Source organism: Brienomyrus brachyistius, chromosome 3 (genome assembly GCF_023856365.1).
Source record: "Brienomyrus brachyistius isolate T26 chromosome 3, BBRACH_0.4, whole genome shotgun sequence".
Lineage (NCBI taxonomy): Eukaryota > Metazoa > Chordata > Actinopteri > Osteoglossiformes > Mormyridae > Brienomyrus > Brienomyrus brachyistius.
This window is the reverse complement of record NC_064535.1, coordinates 36,649,631-36,669,112: the sequence shown is the minus strand read 5'-3', so window position 1 is coordinate 36,669,112 and position 19,482 is coordinate 36,649,631. Positions and strand designations below refer to the sequence as shown.

The following is a 19,482-nucleotide window of genomic DNA, read 5'->3' as shown; positions in this document are numbered from 1 at the left end:
CAGCAACATTTTTGACAAGAAAAGAAAACAGCCTGAAATGGAATGAAAATATGGCGTTGTGGTTTCACGAGGCACTTTTAGGTAGACAATGTACCTTTTACCCACGTCAGCAGGAATGTGATTAAAATGAATAATATGAATATAATATGATGTTGAAAAATTAGCAATACGTCTCAAATAAAATGTCACACAGATTAAAACAGCCAGGGTCTACAGTATGTTTTTATAACGCTGTATTTGCTGTGTAAACAGACTGCGTTACGGGCATGTGTTTGGTCTGCAATCGCATCTCAGTGATAAAATATGCAGTATTGCGTGAACATCGACTGTCACGTAAGGGATTGCAATAGATCTTCATTTTTAAAGTACAGCTGAAAACTTACAACGGCGATACTGTGTTTATCCATCGATGAACTTGAACTACAGGATCGTAATAAAACTCATATACGTAAATAATTTCAGACCTGAAAATCGGCTTTTATCACTGCAAAACCGATGGGTTTTCATAATCGTAAATCGCATTAGGAGAGACTTTATACCAGTTCCTTACATTTTGCGAAGTTTTTTTTGCAGTATTTTTGCTTTCTTATGTTGGCGTGAAGGAACTTGGAAAGGCATCCATGAATTGGGAATTAGCGCACATTTCCAATTCTAAATTCAGACACATGTGAGGGGAGAAATAGTTTTATCAAGTTTTCAACTTGAAATCCAACTTAGCACTGGGGCAGCGCCCCCGCCACCATTAAGACAGCAGCCAGCGCGCTGGCATCGCGAGGCCGGTATCCCCGCCCTGGCCACTGCATTCCTGCTACAAAATCCACAGGGACGCACCATTCTCCATTTGGGAGGTGGCGTATCATTCTCACAGTGTTTTTTTTTTCTACATCTATTACTGTTAAGCGCTATTTACGTTTTCAGAGTGTAATTCGGAGTTATTCTACAGGAGAGTATATCTTCCCATTTTTTTCGAGGGTGAAATCTGGATAGCCCGATAGCCTAGTTGGAGCGTGTAACCCCATCGCTTAGTGAGTGGTACATTCTCCTTGCTGCCATGTTGGACGATGCCTCCGTTGCTGCTGGGGGAGTTCGGATGAAAGTTTAGGCTCGGCGTTTCAGGGGGAGATACTGGCCCTTCCGATACCCCCAAGGAGCGAAACTGAACCTGCGTGCCTTCTGGAGGGACCTAAATAAAGATAAATCAGCCTTTTAGAGGAGGCGTTATGATAATAACACTGCGTACTAATGCGACAGGTCCGGCCACGGGCCAGCTGTGATCAATGACTGCTGGTCACTTATCTAATAGACCTGAAGAGTTGTAATTATTTTTTTGTTTGATTTTTTTTAAACCATGAGTGGTCCTCCGCCGCAGAGGCGGAACCCAAACTGCGGCTCCATTGTCTTGACACCGCAAGAAAAACGAGTCTCTCTTCGGGCATCTGGGCAAAAAATGCACCGTAAGTTATGTTTCTTTTTTATTACCCCATGACCGTCCCAGAAAAATCGAATGCGCCCGGTTCGTTTTTTGCAGTTTTTCGGACTTCGATTCAATGTTACAAAATGATGATCGAGAAATGTCACCTGTGCTGGGTTTAAAAGTCAGTGGAAAGTTTCAGCCCTTGTCTTAAGACGATCCTGGGTATCTCCAGATCCACTTTCAGGGGATCGGTTACTTTGTTACTGCACCTAAACACACATTTTCCAAAATTATCTACCTCTTTAGACTGTTTCCATATCTGTATCATCCTAAACGAGTAACTCGCGCATCGGTTACTTTGTTACTGCACCAGAACACGTGTCTTCCAGGATTATCTGTACCTGGTTAGACAGTTTCCTTATCTGGATCATCTTAAGCAGGTAAATCGCGCAGTTTGTCTAAACCTAAACAAACCTGGCGTCGGAAATTTAAACTGTCAATCTCCAGAACACTTTTGTGAAGTGAGAGCAGGGTATTTTGTAGATGTGGACTCTGTGGTGTCACCTGAAAATGCCATCCTACACCTGGCACTCAGCCCCGGTGGCCTGCTTCCTTTATTGCTTTCTTAATGTCCCTTTTCATTTTTCTTTGTACGGTGCTGTTTCCAGCGCACTTATACCATTGGATTACTTTTCTCGTGGTTGATTTCCCCCCCCCCCCCCCATCAGTCAGATTTGTTTGCAGATCAGAATGAAGGAAATCTTATCACACCCTTAAACTTACAGCACAAAAACAAACTGATAGTTTGTTGATCGAACAGCAGACTTTGCATTTTTGTGGAATAAAATAATCAGATTATGCGCTGAATGTAGGTCGGGGTGTGTTGTAACATGCACCAAGGAGAATATAGTGAGAGCTGTTTGTGATCTCCTTGCACGTAATTGTCGGCTCGCAGTGATGGTGTGGCCTTTCAGGTAATTCAGGACTAGTGTGTACTGTTTTCAGCTGGGTTAATGAGCTCTGGGTCTTCATGAAATCACTGCTCATCGTTTCTCCAGGGGTTCCCCGTGGCCCTGAGGATACACAGTGAGCAGCAACCTCCTCTCTGACCTTTAGCATTCAGCCTTTAGCTCCGTTTAAATGGGAACAGCAGGCCAGGTATGGAGTCGCTCCCTGGGCTTGTCCTGCCGCCTTGCCGGGGCGGCTGCCGACGGCCCAGCATTCGGCATCCTCCTCTAACGGGGTGGAGTGACACGACGCATGGAGATCATACCTGCCATACTTTCACCCGAGTCCCAGGCCTTTACGACCATATAATCGAGACCGGTGACAAAGGATATAAATGCGGGAAGTGATGTGTGTGGAATTCAGTGCCTGCCTGCTTTTATACGGCTACTCAAAGTTCACGTCTGATTTTATAGCTTTGGTGTGGCTGCCGTTAACCCTCGCGTTTCCGTCTCTAGCCCGTCATCACCGGAGGAGATTTGCTGGCTTGTGGCAGGTGTCATCAGAGATTGCAGTCCCCCTCCCCCTGAAGGTTTTAGCTGTGTGAGGTTACCATCCTATACTGGTTCCTTGGCATTTTCTGCTTGCGTGGTGTGAAGTGGTCTCTGGGGGGGGGGGGGGGGGGGGGGGGGGGGCGATCCAGGCCAGCTGAGAGTGAGGGGGGGGCAGCAGTAGCCTTTGGGTTTGACTTGCTCCGACCTTCTCAGAGGTTATCTGGTGTCCTGATCGAGGGCTTACCTTGTGGGCTTTCCGTCATACTGGTTTTTCAGGATCAGTCATGGGGGGGGGGGGGGTGCGCAGTTTTTAAATTTGAATCCGACCCACAAAAACGCTGAAAGGTTTTCAGAGTCACTGCTTTTGAGTCCTTTAGGGGGTCCAATTCAAAAAGTCTGTTTGCCCCCAATCTCCCCCCCCCTCCATGAGTGGAGTCAGAAGATGGTAGCTAGCTATCTGGTTAGCAGAACATGCTAACATGTTGTAAGCTCTTGGGCAGCCTGTGGCTCTGGGCTAAGCCTCTGTACCAGTGATGGGAAGGTCGCCTGTTTGTATCCGGCCTCGGCAGAATAGCCACATCTCTGGGCCCTCGAGCTCGACCTTTAACCCCCAGCTCCCTGGGCTCCTCGGCAGGTGGCCGCCCTTCACTGCCAAGCTTCCTCTCACCTACATGTGTGTCTGTGTCTCATGGAGAGCAAGATGGGGTAGGCAAAAAGGGAATTTCCCCATGGGGATCAATAAATTGTCAGAAATTATTATTATTATTATTATTATTATTAAACGTACATGTATTTAATATTTAGTGTAGTGACTGCTTGTGGCCAACAGGGGGCCCATGCAAATGTGTGGTTTGAATAGTGGGAGACTAATGACGGCGTCTGCTGCCCTTGGGAACCACAGACTTCCTGGCTCCTCCCACGGCTCCTGTGTCCTGGCTGGGGGTCACTTTGTCCTTTATAATATGGCTGAAGGCCCCGCTTCCGAGACGGCAGGGAACTTGCGTTTCCCATCTTTAAGGTGGCCGTACATATCCGACAATGTCCAGGCTGAATGAAGTCAAGCACATCGGCAAGAGCAAAGTGTCACATACTGAAAACAACGCCGCCACCTTGTTTGTTACGCAGCACCCCCAGCCCTAGAGGGCGCCAAATGCTTATGATGCAGCAGTCCCAAATAGAGAGTGCAGAATAACGTACTGTGGCCTTATTACTGAGGGTGCAGTGGTTTCCCGCTGTGATAATGTATCTGCTTGGAGAATGTGGCGAATTCTAGATGACTGGATCACGCAACAACAAAGGCCGAGATGTGAAGTGTGACAATCCTGTCCTGTGTGTGTGCGTTTCATACTTTTACGCACGTGGAATGTCAATGGAAATCATTTTGACACAGGTGGTGTGTAGTTGAATCCCAGGGCCCTCCGAGTGATCATGTCACTGTTGGACCCTTTGACCAAAGCCCTCACCACCCGTTGCTTCCAGGACGCTGACTGACCATATTTTCTGATCCTTACTTTTGTTTTGACAAAACCGAATGCAGAGTTTTGCTCTGGTTGAGCTGTTTGAATCCCCACAGCCCATGACCCAGTCATGCTGCATTAGAGATTGTGGGTGTTTCTGAATGTATTGGCAGCATGTAAATCGTACGGGACAGCAGGGAGCCGCCCTCTGGTGTAATTACTGGTGTGACCCCCAGCGAGCACCGTGCAAGTCACTCCTGAAAGATTCTCGGTGGGTGTGTTTTGCTCCATTTATTTATTCTCTTTATTTGGTTGTAAGGTAGAAAATTCCCCAGAGGGCTTAGCGGAAACCCCCCTCCCCGCCCACCCCCACACACACACCTACCTCTGAATCACACAACAGATTCATTAGGTGGCCATGAAAAAGGCAGGCCGGCCCAGCGTGGTGCCCCTTAATGACCTTCCTGAAACGTCCCGGTGATCCTGCTCTGTAAACAGGAACAAAGATCGCCTCTTTTTCAATGAACCGCCTTCCTGTCAATTAGCCCCATGGCTTGATGATGATGAGCCTGTGTGCTGACTGAGTCGTTCCCCTGTTCCTTGAGGCCTCACTGTAGCAGGTGTGGTTAGGAGTTGGCTTGGCGCCCCCTGGGAGATCATGACCACGTCAGCAGTACAGAATCTCCGGCTCTCTGGAAACTGTTTTCACGTTTGTTTTGTTTTTTTTTTTTTATGCCCAAACTCCATGAAAATTTTGCATCCATTTTCTGTAACCGCTTGTCCTATTCAGGGTTGCAGGGGTTGCAGCCTCCCCCCAGAGGCTCCGGGGAACCACCCAGGATGGGGCACCAACCCATCACAGATCATGCACATACACACTCCATTCATACCTACAGGCCATTCGGTAGCTGCAGCTTACCTTGGCGTGCATTTTGAACTGTTTGGAGGATATTGGAGAAAACCCAGAGGAAAAACCCACTATGACACGTTAAGAACATGCTAGCTCCCCACACGTAGACCCAGGATGGAGACTCGAACCCAAGTCCAGGTGGTGTGAGGCAACAGTGCTTACCACTGTGCCACACAAACTTTAATGTTCCGTTTTCACTGTGTCACAACTCGGAAGGGAAGGAACAGCAAGATGATGGGTATTTAAATTTAATCAGAAGGAAGAGGGACACTCTTACAGTGACCTCAAAGCTGGGACCTTTTCGAGCTTCATTTTCCTGAAGTGTGTCCCCAGCAATTGCTCTACATCATGGGAGATCTTGAGCGGGCTCTGCATTTCGCATCACGGTGTTCGGATCACCCACCGGGACAACGCACATCAGGGTAGCTCTTGAGCGGGTTCTGCGTTCCACATCGCCCGTCACATCTCTGCCATGGCTCTTCAGCACCCGCCTAAAGGACGGCCCCCGTTTTCACTTTTAGGATGCGGGCAAGCGTCAGTGTCGCGTCGAAAGTGCAGGACAGATAGAGTGCGCTTCCCAGATATGTGTGTACGCTTCCCAGATATGTGTGTACGCTTCCCAGATATGTGTGTACGCTTCCCAGGGCACGGCACGGGACAAAGCCTTCTGTTGATGTCGGCTGTGCTGTGACGTAAGTGGGCCGAGACGGGCCTGCAGTGCCAGCCGTCTGCTGGCAGCTCACATGACGCCTCTCTGGGCATCCCTGCAGCTGTCCTTTGGGTGGGGGGAAGCTAATATATGTAGCATCATGCTCTATGTTCTTAGTCTCCTATTAGCTTAGCTTCTCGTAAGTGTGGCGTGTTTGTATGTGGGTGCTTTGTGCTATTATATGCTATATGGACAAGAGTATTGGCACACCTGGCCTGTACACCCCCGGGAACAGACCATCGTATGTGTGTCGAGACATTTTGGACAATTCCATGCTTTGTGGGTACAGTTTGGGTTAGGCCATCTTCTGTTCCAGCATGACTGTGTCCCAGTGCACAAAACAAGGTCCATAAAGACATGGTTGGCTGAGTTTGGTGTGGAAGAACTTGAGCTAAACCCCATCAAACACCTTTGGGATGAACTGGAGGCAAGGCCAGGTCTTCACATCCAACATTCAGTGACTGACCTCACAAATGCTTTTCTGGACGAATGGGCAAAAATTCCCACAGACGCTCCAGCATCTTGTGGAAAGTCTTCTCAGAAGAGTGGCAGCTGTTATAGCCGCACATGTAAGACCAGCTCCATATTGATGCCTATGGATTTATAATGGGACGTCATAAAAGTTCTTGTGGGTGTAACGGCCAGGTGACCCAGTACTTTTGTCCATACAGTGTATGTAGCATCATGCTCTCTGTTCTTGGTGCTGTTATTAGCTTCGTTTGTTGTTAGCGTAGCGTGTTTGTACTTGGGTGCTTTGTCTGTGTCCTGGGGAATATTTAACATTGCCTGCCCCCCATCCCCCCTCTCCCACGGCAGGCGATGTCCTCTGCCGTTGTCCAGGTCTTCATGGCCGACAGGAGCTCCTGGGTGAAGAAGTGCTGCGGAGTGATGTGCCTCGTCAAGGACAACCCACAGCGGTCCTATTTCTTACGCGTCTACGACCTCAAGGTGAGCTCCGCCAGCCTGAGGGATTATGGGTATTCTGAGTCCACCACAGAAAGGTGCTGGTCAGTGGGGACATGTTTGTGACAGAGTTCTGTCCATGGTGGGTGGGCTTGGGACTTGTTATTTCCAAATAGTGAGGGAAATATCTGTCAAGGTTCTCGAGTGGAGAACTGGAGCAGAACAGATCTGGGTGTGTTTTTGTCCAGTGGTGTCATGCCAGGAAGGTCAAGCATGTGATGTGGCCGTCAGTCTGCGTGGAGACACCCTGCCTATCCTCAAGCAGTGTCCCCCTGTCCTTCTGTCCCCCTGTCCTTCCCAGGAAGGAAAGCTGTTGTTCGAGCAGGAACTCTACAACAACTTCACTCTCAGCACACCAAAGCCGTACTTCATCTGCTTTGTAGGAGACGTGAGTTTTTTGCGGAACCGAAGCATGTTTCCCTCACAATGTGGACGTCGTCTGCATGCGCCTTTGTGCATAGGGGATAGTTGGGCTGATTTGTCTCTCATTTTCATCGAATGAAGGGAGCCTGTGGGGGTCACGCCTCCAGTGACTTTAGTTCTCTGGCCTCCACCCCTGTCCCTGTCTCACTTCTCCTCCTCCAGACCTGCCAGGTGGGCATGAACTTCGCCAGTGACGAGGAGGCGCGGCGTTTCCCGGGCGGGCATGGCCGATGTGTTGGGGAAACGGCTGCAGAGGAGAACCGGTGATTCAGCCGTCGCCCCTTGAGGGCCTGTTGTCTTTAAGAGCCAACCCCAAGTCTTTCCAGAACCCCCGCTCACTCACTCATCCTGGTCTTTGAAGAGGGACCAGTTACACACTGTTAGAGTCTGAGACGGCAGCTTTCAATATCTGTCTCTGCAGCTCCGCCTGTAACCCCGCTATTCCCCACTTGCCCCCCCCCCCCCCCCCCAATCCGCAGCCTGTTGCCTGGGATCCCGAATCTCCAGATCCTCCACTGGCTCAACCTCACGCTGTTTCCATGCAGAACTGTTACTGTCTGTTAGATTTTAATTCTTCTTCGTTTCTGTCTTGCAGAGAAAAGGCGTGATCTTCCGAATGGTACGTCGTCATTCCGTGCGCCTTTACTCCGGTTTCTTCTCCAGCGATTTCCTTTTCTAATAGAGTTCCTTTATCATTTTAAATACCCTTTCCTTTCTGATCTGTAACATGTTTCTGGATGCCACACACACTGGCAGCCCCGTTTAGGCTCTCCGCGGTATTTACCTCCACCAGGGGTGCAGAGGGTGCAATTGCACCCCCTACTGGTCAGATGAAAGTTCTATTTGAACATATTAAATTAAACAATATTAAATTACATTGTAAAGTTATATTTGAACACCTGCCTTGTGTTAGGCATTTAAAGTGTAATAATAATTTATTCTAAGTGTCTTTACTATTGTTTTTTACTAATTTGTCTGTCTGTATGAGTGACTTGTTGGGTTCTCATCTTGCACCCCCTTTAAAAAAAGCCTAGAGTCACCTATGGGTATATAACACCTACAAATAACCCCCCCCCCCCACCCTGCTTCACTATACTGGGCCATGTCCTCACCCCAGGGAAGGTACCTCTCGCTGTTTTTAATTCAGGGGGCCCACAGCATAATCTGTCAGGGTAACAGGGTGTGTGCTTTGGGTTTGTGTGGTGGGATTGGGGGGCTTTAATGGGGGTTGTGGTGTGCGACCTCTGCAGATAGGTGGCACTCTTTATACTCCTGCCTGCAAGCCCTTGAGGGACTGATGACCTTTATTTGAAATTTGAGGGATACATCAGTCCCATCCAATCACCTTCGTCTTTGTTGTCGGTCTTTCTGTGTGTGGTCTGATCCTTAGTCCTTGGGCCATTTGGGAAAGTGCTCCCAGGTTCTCTCCGCTTCTTAATGAATTTAACCTTGAATTAAACATAACCTGCAAAACAAGAAAACTCTACTCCTGTTTTCATGCCCTACATTGACATTATGAGATTAGGTTCAAGGAAACTAAATGCATTATTCCTGCATTTACATTTATTTGTTAAGCGGATGCTTTTGTCAGTGCTGCCATGGAGTGAGGCAGGTAGAAGACCTACATCACAGACCTACAGCTGACAAGGAGCCAAGAATGCTTTGAAAGTCTTGGCTTGATGTTTAACAGTCTTGCAGGTGTAGGGATGCTTGTCCCAAGGATAGATGTGGGTCTTGGTTTTGTGGTGTCTGGTCTTTGCTGTCTCGCCGCGGTCCGTAAGATGAGCCGTCATGCCGGTTGTGTGAATCACGGTGCTGTTGGATGGAGCGCTGACTGCCGACCTCGTTCCCAGGACCCAACCTGCCGATGGCCACGGTGGACATAAAGAACCCAGAGATCGTCAATACTCGTTACCATAACAACATGCAGGTCAACAACATGGTGCATAGCAACCTAAAGGACAAGGAGAGGAAGAAGAAGGGCCGAGGAGGGAAGAAGAAGCTGACCAAGGCCGACATTGGCACGCCCAGCAACTTCCAGTGAGTCCGCAATCCATGCTGCCCGCGTGCCCTCTCCCAGACCTCCCTCGTGCCCTCTCCCAGACCTCCCTCGTGCCCTCTCCCAGACCTCCCTCGTGCCCTCTCCCAGACCTCCCGCGTGCCCTCTCCCAGACCTCCCGCGTGCCCTCTCCCAGACCTCCCGCGTGCCCTCTCCCAGACCTCCCTCGTGCCCTCTCCCAGACCTCCCGCGTGCCCTCTCCCAGACCTCCCGCGTGCCCTCTCCCAGACCTCCCCGCGTGCCCTCTCCCAGACCTCCCGCGTGCCCTCTCCCAGACCTCCCGCGTGCCCTCTCCCAGACCTCCCGCGTGCCCTCTCCCAGACCTCCCGCGTGCCCTCTCCCAGACCTCCCTCGTGCCCTCTCCCAGACCTCCCTCGTCACCTGCCATCACGACGATAGGCACGGTGGCGCCTGCCGGGTGTCTGTCACCCGTGCCATCGGCTCTGCTCGATGGATCCGAGACTAAAGAAGTGTATTGTGTAGTGAGAGCGCTGGCAGGCGTGGTCACGGTGATTAAGTCAGGAATGAAGGGATAATCGCGGAGATTGGGCGGCATTGGGACGGGGAAGGCGTGTGACCCTTAGGAATGAAGGACAGAAACAAACACAGCCTGCTTAGAAGTCGCCGCCATCTTACCACAAGTCAGTCCGCACCCACACCTTCTGAATGTGTCACGCCCTTTTGCCTTCAGCTTTTCATTATTGTTCTTGTCAGATTATTTGTGTGTGTGTGTGTCCACAGTGTGATGAAAAACTTGTTTTAACATTTTGAGGACTATTTTTTCATTCCTCACAAGGCAGAACTTTATAAAAATTTGTGACTGCAATCAAAAGACTAAAAATGCCTGAAGTCTTGTATTTTGTTTGGTTACTTAACGGCTAAGGTTAGGGCTGGTTGGGGGTTAAGGTTGTCATTACTGGGAATGAGGTTTTTGAATCGAGAGTCCACACAAAGATATGCATACAAACGTGAGTGTGTGTGTCTGAGTGGTCAGCGTGCGTGTGTGTGTGTCAGCGAGCGTGTGTGTGTGTGTCAGCGTGCGTTCCCCAGCTTCAATGCACTGACTGTCCCCTCTGCCTTCCTCTTCCCTCTTGTTCCTTTGTCTCTCCACAGGCATGTCGGCCACGTAGGATGGGACCCAAACACAGGCTTCGATGTGAGTACGGCCCCCATCCGCCAGGGCGGGACCCGCCTTCGGCAGCCGTCATGGGACAGGGGGGGCTGTGTTGTCGCTGTGACATCACCTCGCAGCTGAACCACGCGTTGACAAGATTCCCCGTGATGGCAGATTCCTGGTAGATGCTGTAATGGGGAAAAGCCTGGAAATGGAGGCTGAGATTCCAGAGGGAAAATCGCTCCCTTCACTAAAGAAGTGGGAAAAGCTTTGCTATCTACTACTAATAGTTTTCTTCAATATTTTTATTATTAATAGTAGTATTAATAATATTAGTTAATTTCTTGAGAATATAAATTTAATTTCTCTTTAGGATTGGATATTACGATCTAGCTCAAATTAGCAACAGAAAATCCCTTCTCAGAATCAGAAACCCTCAGAAAGTGAGTCTACATCTTTGACCACTACGCCACCCTACTGTCCATGAAGTACAATTCGTATCCCCTAGATGACCTTCGCATTGCTGGTGGTTTCAGAGGGTACTTTCGAACAGTGGGAGGTGCCGGTAATTTATTGTGTACATGGGGAGTGATTTTGTTAATCCTCTCTGGGGGGTTGCCATTATTTATCTCACGATGCCACATAGTTTAAATATCTAACTGCGGTCACAAAGGAATTTTATCAGCTACGGACCCTGGCGAGGGAGGTTGGGGGAAGTAGTCTGTGCATTTATCGTGACAAAGAGAGGATTGTAAACATTGATGTCCAGAATGCAACCATCATCCTGCATCATATTGCGGTTTATGGATAAGATGCTTTTTTTCCCCATCTGGTCGAAATTCGCGTGATTCCCAAACCATACCGTGCCTGTATCCCTTGGAGTGTTAGTCTCGCGGCCCCCTGAAGAGCTGATGAACGTGTGACCAATGAGAATAACAGAAGTAAATACACAGGGATTTGTAATCATAATTTCTGTGCGTGCTCTGTTGTGGAGCACCAGCATTTCCTTATGCCGCCACTAGATGTCGCACAGGGACACCTCCGCAGCATGACGGTATCGGTACTGTTCAACATAACTTTAATTCTTGCGAAACGGGGCTTGCACCATCTGTCAGTCACATAAAAACAGAGGTCATGCCTCCCCCCACCAAGGTCCGAATCATGAGCCACCTTCCCTCCTTGATTTTCTCCAGCTGAACAATCTTGACCCAGAGCTGAAGAACCTCTTTGACATGTGTGGCATCTCCGAGGCCCAGCTGAAGGACAAGGAGACGTCCAGGGTCATCTATGACATCATCGAGAATCAGGGCGGGATGGAGGCTGTGAAGAATGAGCTCCGCCGGCAGGGTGAGTCTAGAGGGGGAGGGGTAAAGCCAGGCTCTGCAGCTATGGGGGGTTAAATTCTCCTCCTCATTTATTTAGCTTCTCTTATATCAGGGCTGTTCAAATCTGGCCCTCGATTCCAAATCCAGGCCGTGTTTTCCATTCTCCCAGGCAGTTAGTTTAATGATGACTGATTCTGATTGGCCAGAGGCTTCACACCTTGCTCAGAGTTAAAGGAATGCTGGGAAATCAGCAGGACTCGGACCTTGAGCACCGTGATTTGAATAGCCATGTTCTACATGTGTGAGTGGTTCCTAACGGTCAATTTCCTCTTAACTTAGTAATTAGTTATTTATAACTGAATAATTAGTAATAATTGCAATTTTTTGCTGTGAACTGAAAAGCAACAATAAATCTTAGGGGAAAAGCTTTTATGGTTGTAATTTCAGAGTAACCTAGAGGGACTTTTTTGAAGGCAGTTACGGTTGAGAGCCGTTGAGCAAACATGATGATTTTGATTGGTGGGGAGCGCTGACTGATCCAGGTGGAGCGATAGGAACCCGCCTGCTGCAGTTTATGGGCCTGTGGTTGTTGCACGCGATGAGTGACGCCTGTCAGTCTGTGGGGAAGGATGGGGTCAGAGCGCCACCTTCGGGCTAAATGTGGCATGATGCTTACTGAGAATTTTCAGCAACCTTGAGCTCTGGATATCAGGTGTGACAAAGCGCTTTGACTCCCTGTGACATGAGACTCCCCAGTATGAGTCTGGTGATTTAATAAGTGGTGACTTTTTCCTCTTCACCTTCCCCTCCTGCCCCCACAGCTCCCCCACCTCCTTCTAGAGGTGGCTTACCCTCCTCCACCACCACCTCACAGTTCAATGCCTCCTCCTCCCCCCCCTAACAGAGGAAGAGGCGCGCCCCCCCCACCTCCCTCCCGAGTGCCCACACCCGCTCCCCCCAACCCCTCTCGCGGCCCGGCATGGGCGCTCCCCCCTCCACCCCCTAACCGAGGCCCTGTCCCATCACCCCGCCCACCCCCGCCAACCTCCCTCCCCCTCCACCCCCCCCGCCAGCTTTCGGTGGGCCCCCGGCTCCTCCCCCCCCCACCCCCTCCTCCGCCCCCACCCCTAGGACTGGCCCCCGCCATCCGACCTGGATTCCACAGAGACCCAAGGGGGAAGATCGGCACTCCTGGACCAGATTCGTGGGGGGGCACAGTTGAAAAAGGTGGACGCCAGCAGCAAGCCAGCGGCAAGCGGTGGGCGGGGCGCCCTGCTGGACCAGATTCGGCAGGGCATCCAGCTGAAGAATGTCAGTGGGACTCTCGGGGGCTGAGGGTTTGGGTGGGGGGGAGCAGGTGCTGTCCTCCCGCCTGGCAGCCGACCTCCTGTCTTTCACCTCCCTAGGTGATACAGGAGGCACCTGATTCGGCCCCTCAGCCATCTACCCCCTCCTCCGGCATCGTGGGAGCGCTGATGGAGGCCATGCAGAAGAGAAACGTGGTCATACACTCTTCAGGTAGGCGCCCCCAATGCCCCACCCCCATCTGTGACAGCATGCTTCTTATTGGCTTATAATTAATACCGATTGGTCAGTTTCATAGTGGCTCTCGAACTGTGGTACGTGAGCTCCCCCCGGTGGTAGATACCTGTGACATTGGCCGTAATGGTGATAGACCTAGTCTTTTTTCTGACGTGGTATGCGGTGTAAAAATGGCTTCGTATTTTGTTTACAACATATTTTTCTTGTGAATTTGTTTTTCAATTCTCACTGTTCTGTCTAAACTTAATATTTGGTTTGTTAGACGAAGATGACGATGACGACGACGAGGAGGACTTCGAAGATGACGACGAATGGGATGACTAGTGAATTTTCTCAAAACCACGCATACAAATTCTTCATGTGTCTCTAAATGTTATTCGGATTAGTATGTAAATGGTCTGTCTATTTGCTGTATATATTTGTAGCCTTTTTAAGAAGAAAAATGACTTGTGCAATACCTCACTTAATCCAAGTTTTTTTTTTCTCCCCCGTCAAGATCCCCTCGGGCAAATTCATATTTTATATGGACCGTTTGTAACTTAGTTCCTTCGCTCAAATTAAATTGTAGAAAAAGCAACAAACTGACATTAAAACTCTGATCAGTGCGAGACACTATTTTCATACCGTACTTTTCTCTACTTGAAATTTCCATATTTGAATCGTTGTTGAAACGCTTATTTTTTTCCCAATTCTGCTATTTTTTAAAGATGCGATGCCTTTTGCTCTCGCTATAAACTTAGGCAGATGTGGGTCGTTTTATTTTTGCACGGATTTAAAGTAATGAAACTGCGCCGCAGCACAGTGGCCGGGAGTCCCGGGCCGAGCCGAGCCGAGCCAGCAGCCGTCCGTTGTCAGGTCCGCTGGCACCACTTACCTTCTCGCTTTTTATCCGTTCGCACCTCGCCAGCGCGGTTCGTGCTCGGAGCCTCTTTGATTTTTTCTTTCGGCGCTCAAGGGCGTTTCACGGTGCTGCTGAGCCTCCAAACGCGTTCAGAAGCCGCCTTCCTGAGGACTTCCGTCAGAACATTTACACCAGACCTTAAAACTAGTTTGGAAAACAAATTGAACACTAATTTTTGATACATAAATAAATTGTAATTATTTACAAAGTGTTTTTTCTTATTCAGTGCAGCTAACAAAATCTTATCGTGTGTGTGTGTGTATGTTTGGGGGTGGTTGTAGGCGATTGATTCTCCCTTTTTAATATGCCAAACCGTTTAATTGAATTTTTATCCAGAATTGGAAATGTTTCTGTGATATGTGCTTCCTTAATCAGGATTCCTCCGACTGCAGGGTTGCCCAAGGCTTTGGAATGGTTGAATAATAATGAATAAATTATTAGTTATTATCGTGGAGACATACTGGTGTGTTTTAAGGTGCAGGTGAGAGATAAAAGCTGTCCGCTGCTTCAGAATATGACTTAACCAGATTTCTGATGGGATTTTTCTTGGTAGTTTGTGCGTGTGTGTGCGCGCGTGTACACGTGAGTGTGAGAGAGATGGACGGACAGAGAGAGAGAGAGCGAGCTCTGTAAGGTATTGATCTGTGTTCCCTTGCTGTGACATGCAAGGCCGTCCCTCCTGTGCTCTGGTGATGCTGGGGGGCACAAGAACTCCGCGGTCTCTGCTTTTGTTTCCAGCCGAGTCACGGCTGGCGCCCCTTCCCCAATCAGTAGCAGTGCAGCCCCTCCTTTCTGACCCAGTCCTACACTTCATTAACATGGCCTGCAGGGGTCCTCCCAGCTGTCCCTCCCTACCCGGAGCAAAAATAATCTGTTGTCACCCACTGAGGCTGGAACATTCCCAGAGACGGCGTGTCTCCGCGGTACACCATGTCCTCCGAGAGGCCGGCGGGCTTCGGGCGGGGGCGCCACTGAGCGGTCGGCCCCCGTGAAGGGTCCGTCCCGGCCACGTTGTGTAATTCAGAACCGCTGCTTAATAATTACACCAATATAGGTCTGCGTCTCGGTGTCATTGTCGGTTTATTTTCATATGTTCATTTCACGTTTTAAAAGCTTTGGTCAGCATCGAAAGGCAAAATCCTGAAACCCACTTTTCCGTTTTTGTTGTTTTGAGGTAAAACCACAAATGTCAGGCTTCCACGTATGTTAAAGTGCTGGCAGTCAAAACTCAGTCACACGTAATGCGACGAAGAACCTTGGTTAAATTTCCAAAACTCTCCGGGATGCGGGTCCCATGGACTGAGTGAGTTCTGGGAATCGGCTCTTCTTGCCGGTTTGTTGTGTAATGCCTGCGCTCTGGGGGTTGAATCCTCCGCAATAACATCCGTGTCTATGGGCGGTGTGCATTACGCCCCCACCCCCTCTTTTGCTGAGTGGGGTCATGACAGCTCCCCTATCTTTGCGCATGAGCTCAGGGTGCTGATCTCCAGTTGACTTTAGTGAAGTTCTTTTGTATCATCGGTAGCTATTAACATCTAACAACGGTATGTGTTTTGTAGAAATAACCATAAATCCGCAGCTGAGCCTTTGTGAGACAGTTAATATAGCGCTGTGCTTTCCGTTGATGAATACATAATTTCATATGTATAATAATTAAATTAAGTACCGGCGGGATGTTACGCAGCCCCCAGGTTCAGCCTCTCCTACCTATAGTTATAACAAAATACTTAATTTCTTCTGTGACAAAGCATGGTTCGTTTATTCTGTATTTCTTTCAGCCTAAAATCATGTGTGGCGATGTTTCCTGTCTTGAGTCGCATTTGATTTTACTCAGAAATCATGCCTCGGATTTGTAAAATTGTCACATGACTTTAATGAAGTTAAAATCTTACATTTATTTTGTTAAATCCATTTACTCGCTTATATAAATAAATACATAAAGGATACATATTTACATTTGACAAGAAATAAACTAAAACGCACCTTTTTAAAAGAGCTCGGTTCTAATATTATGGTCCATGTCGCAAATGGCCTTCAATAAAAAAAGCTGTTGCATTTAACGAAATGATTATCGCATACATAACTTGAGGGTGGGATAATGATGAGCTATTGGGACCCGTCCGCCTTTTCGTCGCCCGGTCCGGTCCGGTCCGATCCGGTCCGGTTACCGCAGGTACAGCGGGGTCTCCACCTGCAAAAGAAGCACTTCCGTCAGTTCGGCTGAATTCGGAGCCCGATTCGGACTCGTCCGTCCGAACTGCGTTTGTGCGGGGACCTCAGGTTACTGTGGGCCTGAAGCGTCTCATTCAGAATGACTTTGATCAGGTAAGCGGAATGGATGTAATAATCATTAATAATAGCGTTTACTTTGTATGGACGGTGTGTGTCGGTCAGTGTTTTTCTCTGTTTGGTTCGTGCCAGTTTTGGCCTTATCAAAGCCCCGTGTCTATTTATGGCCGCCACCAAAGTGTGAAGAACGTGTTGTACAAGGCTGTGATCTGGCGGGGGGTGAGGGGGGGGGGGGGGGTTCATGGCTGTCTCCGAACACCCGGCGCTAAGCTTCTGCGTTCCATGGTGTCGGTGCCGGACTGAAGCTGGACCGGACCGTTACCGTGCGGCTGAACGCTCCTGCGTGGGATGCTGAGCGTATGTGACGCTGGCCGCTGGGGTGTAAAGCGGCCCCCTCCCACCCCAGCGCAAATTTCTGAAACGCATCCGCGCCCTAAAGCTTCCGAAGGTCCTCGTCCTTTTCCTGGAAGGCCGCGTGCGATCTGGAATTTTTACCCGAGTACGCCGTTTGTTTTGATAGACCTGATTAATTATTTTTCAATACTAGGAAGGGAATTTTGTTGGAAGTGCTAGAACGCACAACCGGATGACAGTGAGAAACGTCCAAGGCAGGGAACTGGAGGTTCATTTGTCGTAAATGAATTACGCGGTTTTGACGAAAGGCGGGGTTGCTGCTGAGGTGTGTGTATTTTTATTGCTGTTGCCAGGTAACCGTTTAAGGGAACGCAGTGGACCTTCAGGCGCTCACCCTCACCCGTCTCAGGGATTTGATGCTGCTGCTGCGGATGGCGGCCATGAGGTCGTCGTGGGCTGACCGCTGGGGCGTCGATGGCCGGGACGCCTCCTCTGACCTCCTGTCAGCCACGGGCCTCAGCGCACTCTTCAGTTCCTTGAGGATGCTGCTCTCCTTCTCCTTGCCCCCTCCCTTCTTGCCCTTCCGCGCTTTCGGCTTGTTTGCGCCTCCCTGCTGCCTCTGCTTCTCGTGCTGCCGGATCACCTCTGCGATGTTCCTGGTCGGCACAGCCGGGGGGGGCTTAGATGGAGGGGGTGGAGGTGGAGGAGGTGGTGGCGGAGGAGGGGGGGCTACAGGCACAGGAGGAGCCGTCTTGGCGATATCTTGGCGTGGCAGTTTTGGGGATGACCAGGGTGAGGACCAGGGCGAAGGCCTTGGAGACCCGTAGGGGGAGGCTGTTGGGGTTCCCTTCTGCAGGGCGGCGGTCCTGGGGTTGGCCGGTCCTTCTGGCCCCCACTGCTGCTTCTGCTCCTGGAGACGCTGCTTCCGCCGCTGGTCCTGGTTCCGGGTGAGGATGCCCGTCATACTCATCCTGGGCCCTGGAAGGTCGAACTGGTAGCCCACCTTCAGAAGGGTGGTGTTGTCCCTCAGCAGCTTAACCAGCTCCATCTCCGCCTGCCCCCCCAGGATGTGCCTCTGGTTGTGGAAACGGAGCTCGGTGAGCGTGCGGTTCCTCTGCAGGGCTCGTGCCAGGGCCAGCACGCCCCTTCCCGTCACGAAGTTTGACTCGATGTTCAGGTTGGTGATGCTGCTGTTGGCCTGGAGCATCTGGGCGATGGCAAAGGCCACCTGGTCATCTGCTCGCGTGTTGGCAAGGCTGAAGACCTGTATATGCGTGTTGGACCGCAAGGCCTCAGCAAACCGCACCAGAGTCTCCTGGGATATATTCTCGATGTTGTTCAGGTTGACCTCGGTCAGGTTGGCGTCATCGGCCTGGATCTTCTCGAGGGTCTCGTCGATGACCGTAGGGTTCCCACAAGGCCTGTCAGGTGTGATTTTGATGTGCAGACCTTCAGGATTCACAGGAATATCTGGTTTTGGGAGTTGCTCCTCTCTGTCCCTAAACCCAAAGCCCTGTGTCTCTCTGGCCTTGCCTTCACTCCTACTTTCCTCTCTCACTGCACCTTCATCTTCCTCTTCGTTCTCGGTTACAGCTTCCTCTTCCTCTTCCTCACTGTCTTCCTCATCCTCTTCCTCATCCTCCACGCTGCCCTCTTCCTCAGAGGCCTCACTGTTGTCCTCTGTCACACACTCCTCTGTATCGCCACCTTCTTTCCTTTCATCTTCCTGTGTTCAGTTTCAAAACAGGAAACAGGAAATTGAGCTTCTCAGGTTCTTTTCACAATAAGTGCATTATTACGTGAGATAAAAACAAACGTGTACACTAGTAGCGTCGGCGTTCTTTCTCTGTTTAGCCATTCTCCTGAATAAGGACAGCCGATGTCATTACTCGATAAATAAAATTCAGTTTTGTACATTTTCAGGTTGACAAGAAAAATCGTCGGCGTGAAGCCACTGGGGAGAGGGGGTGCATGTCGCTCACCGGTTTGGGGCTGTATCCTGTCCTCTCGTCCTCTAGGAGTTTCCGGGTCTCATTCTCCCAGTATATCATCAGTGCCTCCCTGCTGAAGGTGCCCGTGGGTGTTTTGGCCGTCTGGTCCTTCTGTCGCAGGCCGACGGGGACGTGCCGGTCGGGGTCGATGTCCGCCAGCTCGTGTTCCAGCTCTTGGAGCTCCTCGGCAGTCAGCGAGGCCAGCAGCTCGTCCTCGTCCACATCCTCGTACTTGTCCAGCTCCCTGCGGTACCCGAACATAACGACTCCACACTTGAGCTCCTTCTCCAGACTTGACCTTGTCCTGTGATCCTCAGAACGACTCACAGGCTGACCACCGGAGCGTCTGATCTGCCCCAGACTACTCTAGAGGAGTCCTTAAAGGGGGGAGGGAGGGGGGGGGTTATGTATAGTGGGGATGGATAACAAAGCGTATGCTGGTGAGTGGGTTTCTTTTTTGGGAAGCTGGGGTCAGTGAGATAGGCTTACAGAGAGAATGTGAGCCCCCCCCCCCCTCGGGGACAGCCCTGCC

General features: G+C 50.1%; 1 protein-coding gene, 1 long non-coding RNA gene and 1 pseudogene across 2 annotated transcripts; 1 reads left to right on the top strand and 2 right to left on the bottom strand.

Annotated features, from left to right (window-relative positions):
* The first annotated feature begins 18 nt into the window (after positions 1 to 18).
* Positions 19 to 14,030, top strand: LOC125738176 (neural Wiskott-Aldrich syndrome protein-like; annotated as a pseudogene).
* On the bottom strand, positions 9,367 to 9,758 carry LOC125738179 (uncharacterized). Its single transcript, XR_007396752.1, has 3 exons — positions 9,689 to 9,758; positions 9,550 to 9,595; positions 9,367 to 9,433 (listed from the first exon to the last, which is right to left on the bottom strand). It is a non-coding gene; the product is annotated as an uncharacterized LOC125738179 (long non-coding RNA).
* A 2,135-nt stretch (positions 14,031 to 16,165) lies between the features above and the next one.
* LOC125738174 (leiomodin-2-like) lies at positions 16,166 to 19,342 on the bottom strand. The gene is made up of 3 exons (XM_049006862.1): positions 18,942 to 19,342; positions 17,360 to 18,685; positions 16,166 to 16,507 (listed from the first exon to the last, which is right to left on the bottom strand). Exons 1-3 carry the CDS (start codon positions 19,209 to 19,211, stop codon positions 16,481 to 16,483), a joined length of 1,623 nt encoding a protein of 540 aa, XP_048862819.1. The 5' UTR covers positions 19,212 to 19,342; the 3' UTR covers positions 16,166 to 16,480.
* Between the last annotated feature and the right edge of the window lie 140 nt (positions 19,343 to 19,482).

Excerpts from the sequence above, each read along its gene's own strand:
- LOC125738174 (XM_049006862.1), bottom strand. The coding sequence starts at position 19,211 with ATGTTCGGGTACCGCAGGGAGCTGGACAAGTACGAGGATGTGGACGAG. Across the intron at positions 18,686-18,941 it reads CAGGATACAGCCCCAAACCG|GAAGATGAAAGGAAAGAAGG; the intron begins GTGAGCGACATG and ends AACTGAACACAG. Across the intron at positions 16,508-17,359 it reads GCATCAAATCCCTGAGACGG|GTGGAGACCCCGCTGTACCT; the intron begins GTGAGGGTGAGC and ends CTTCTTTTGCAG.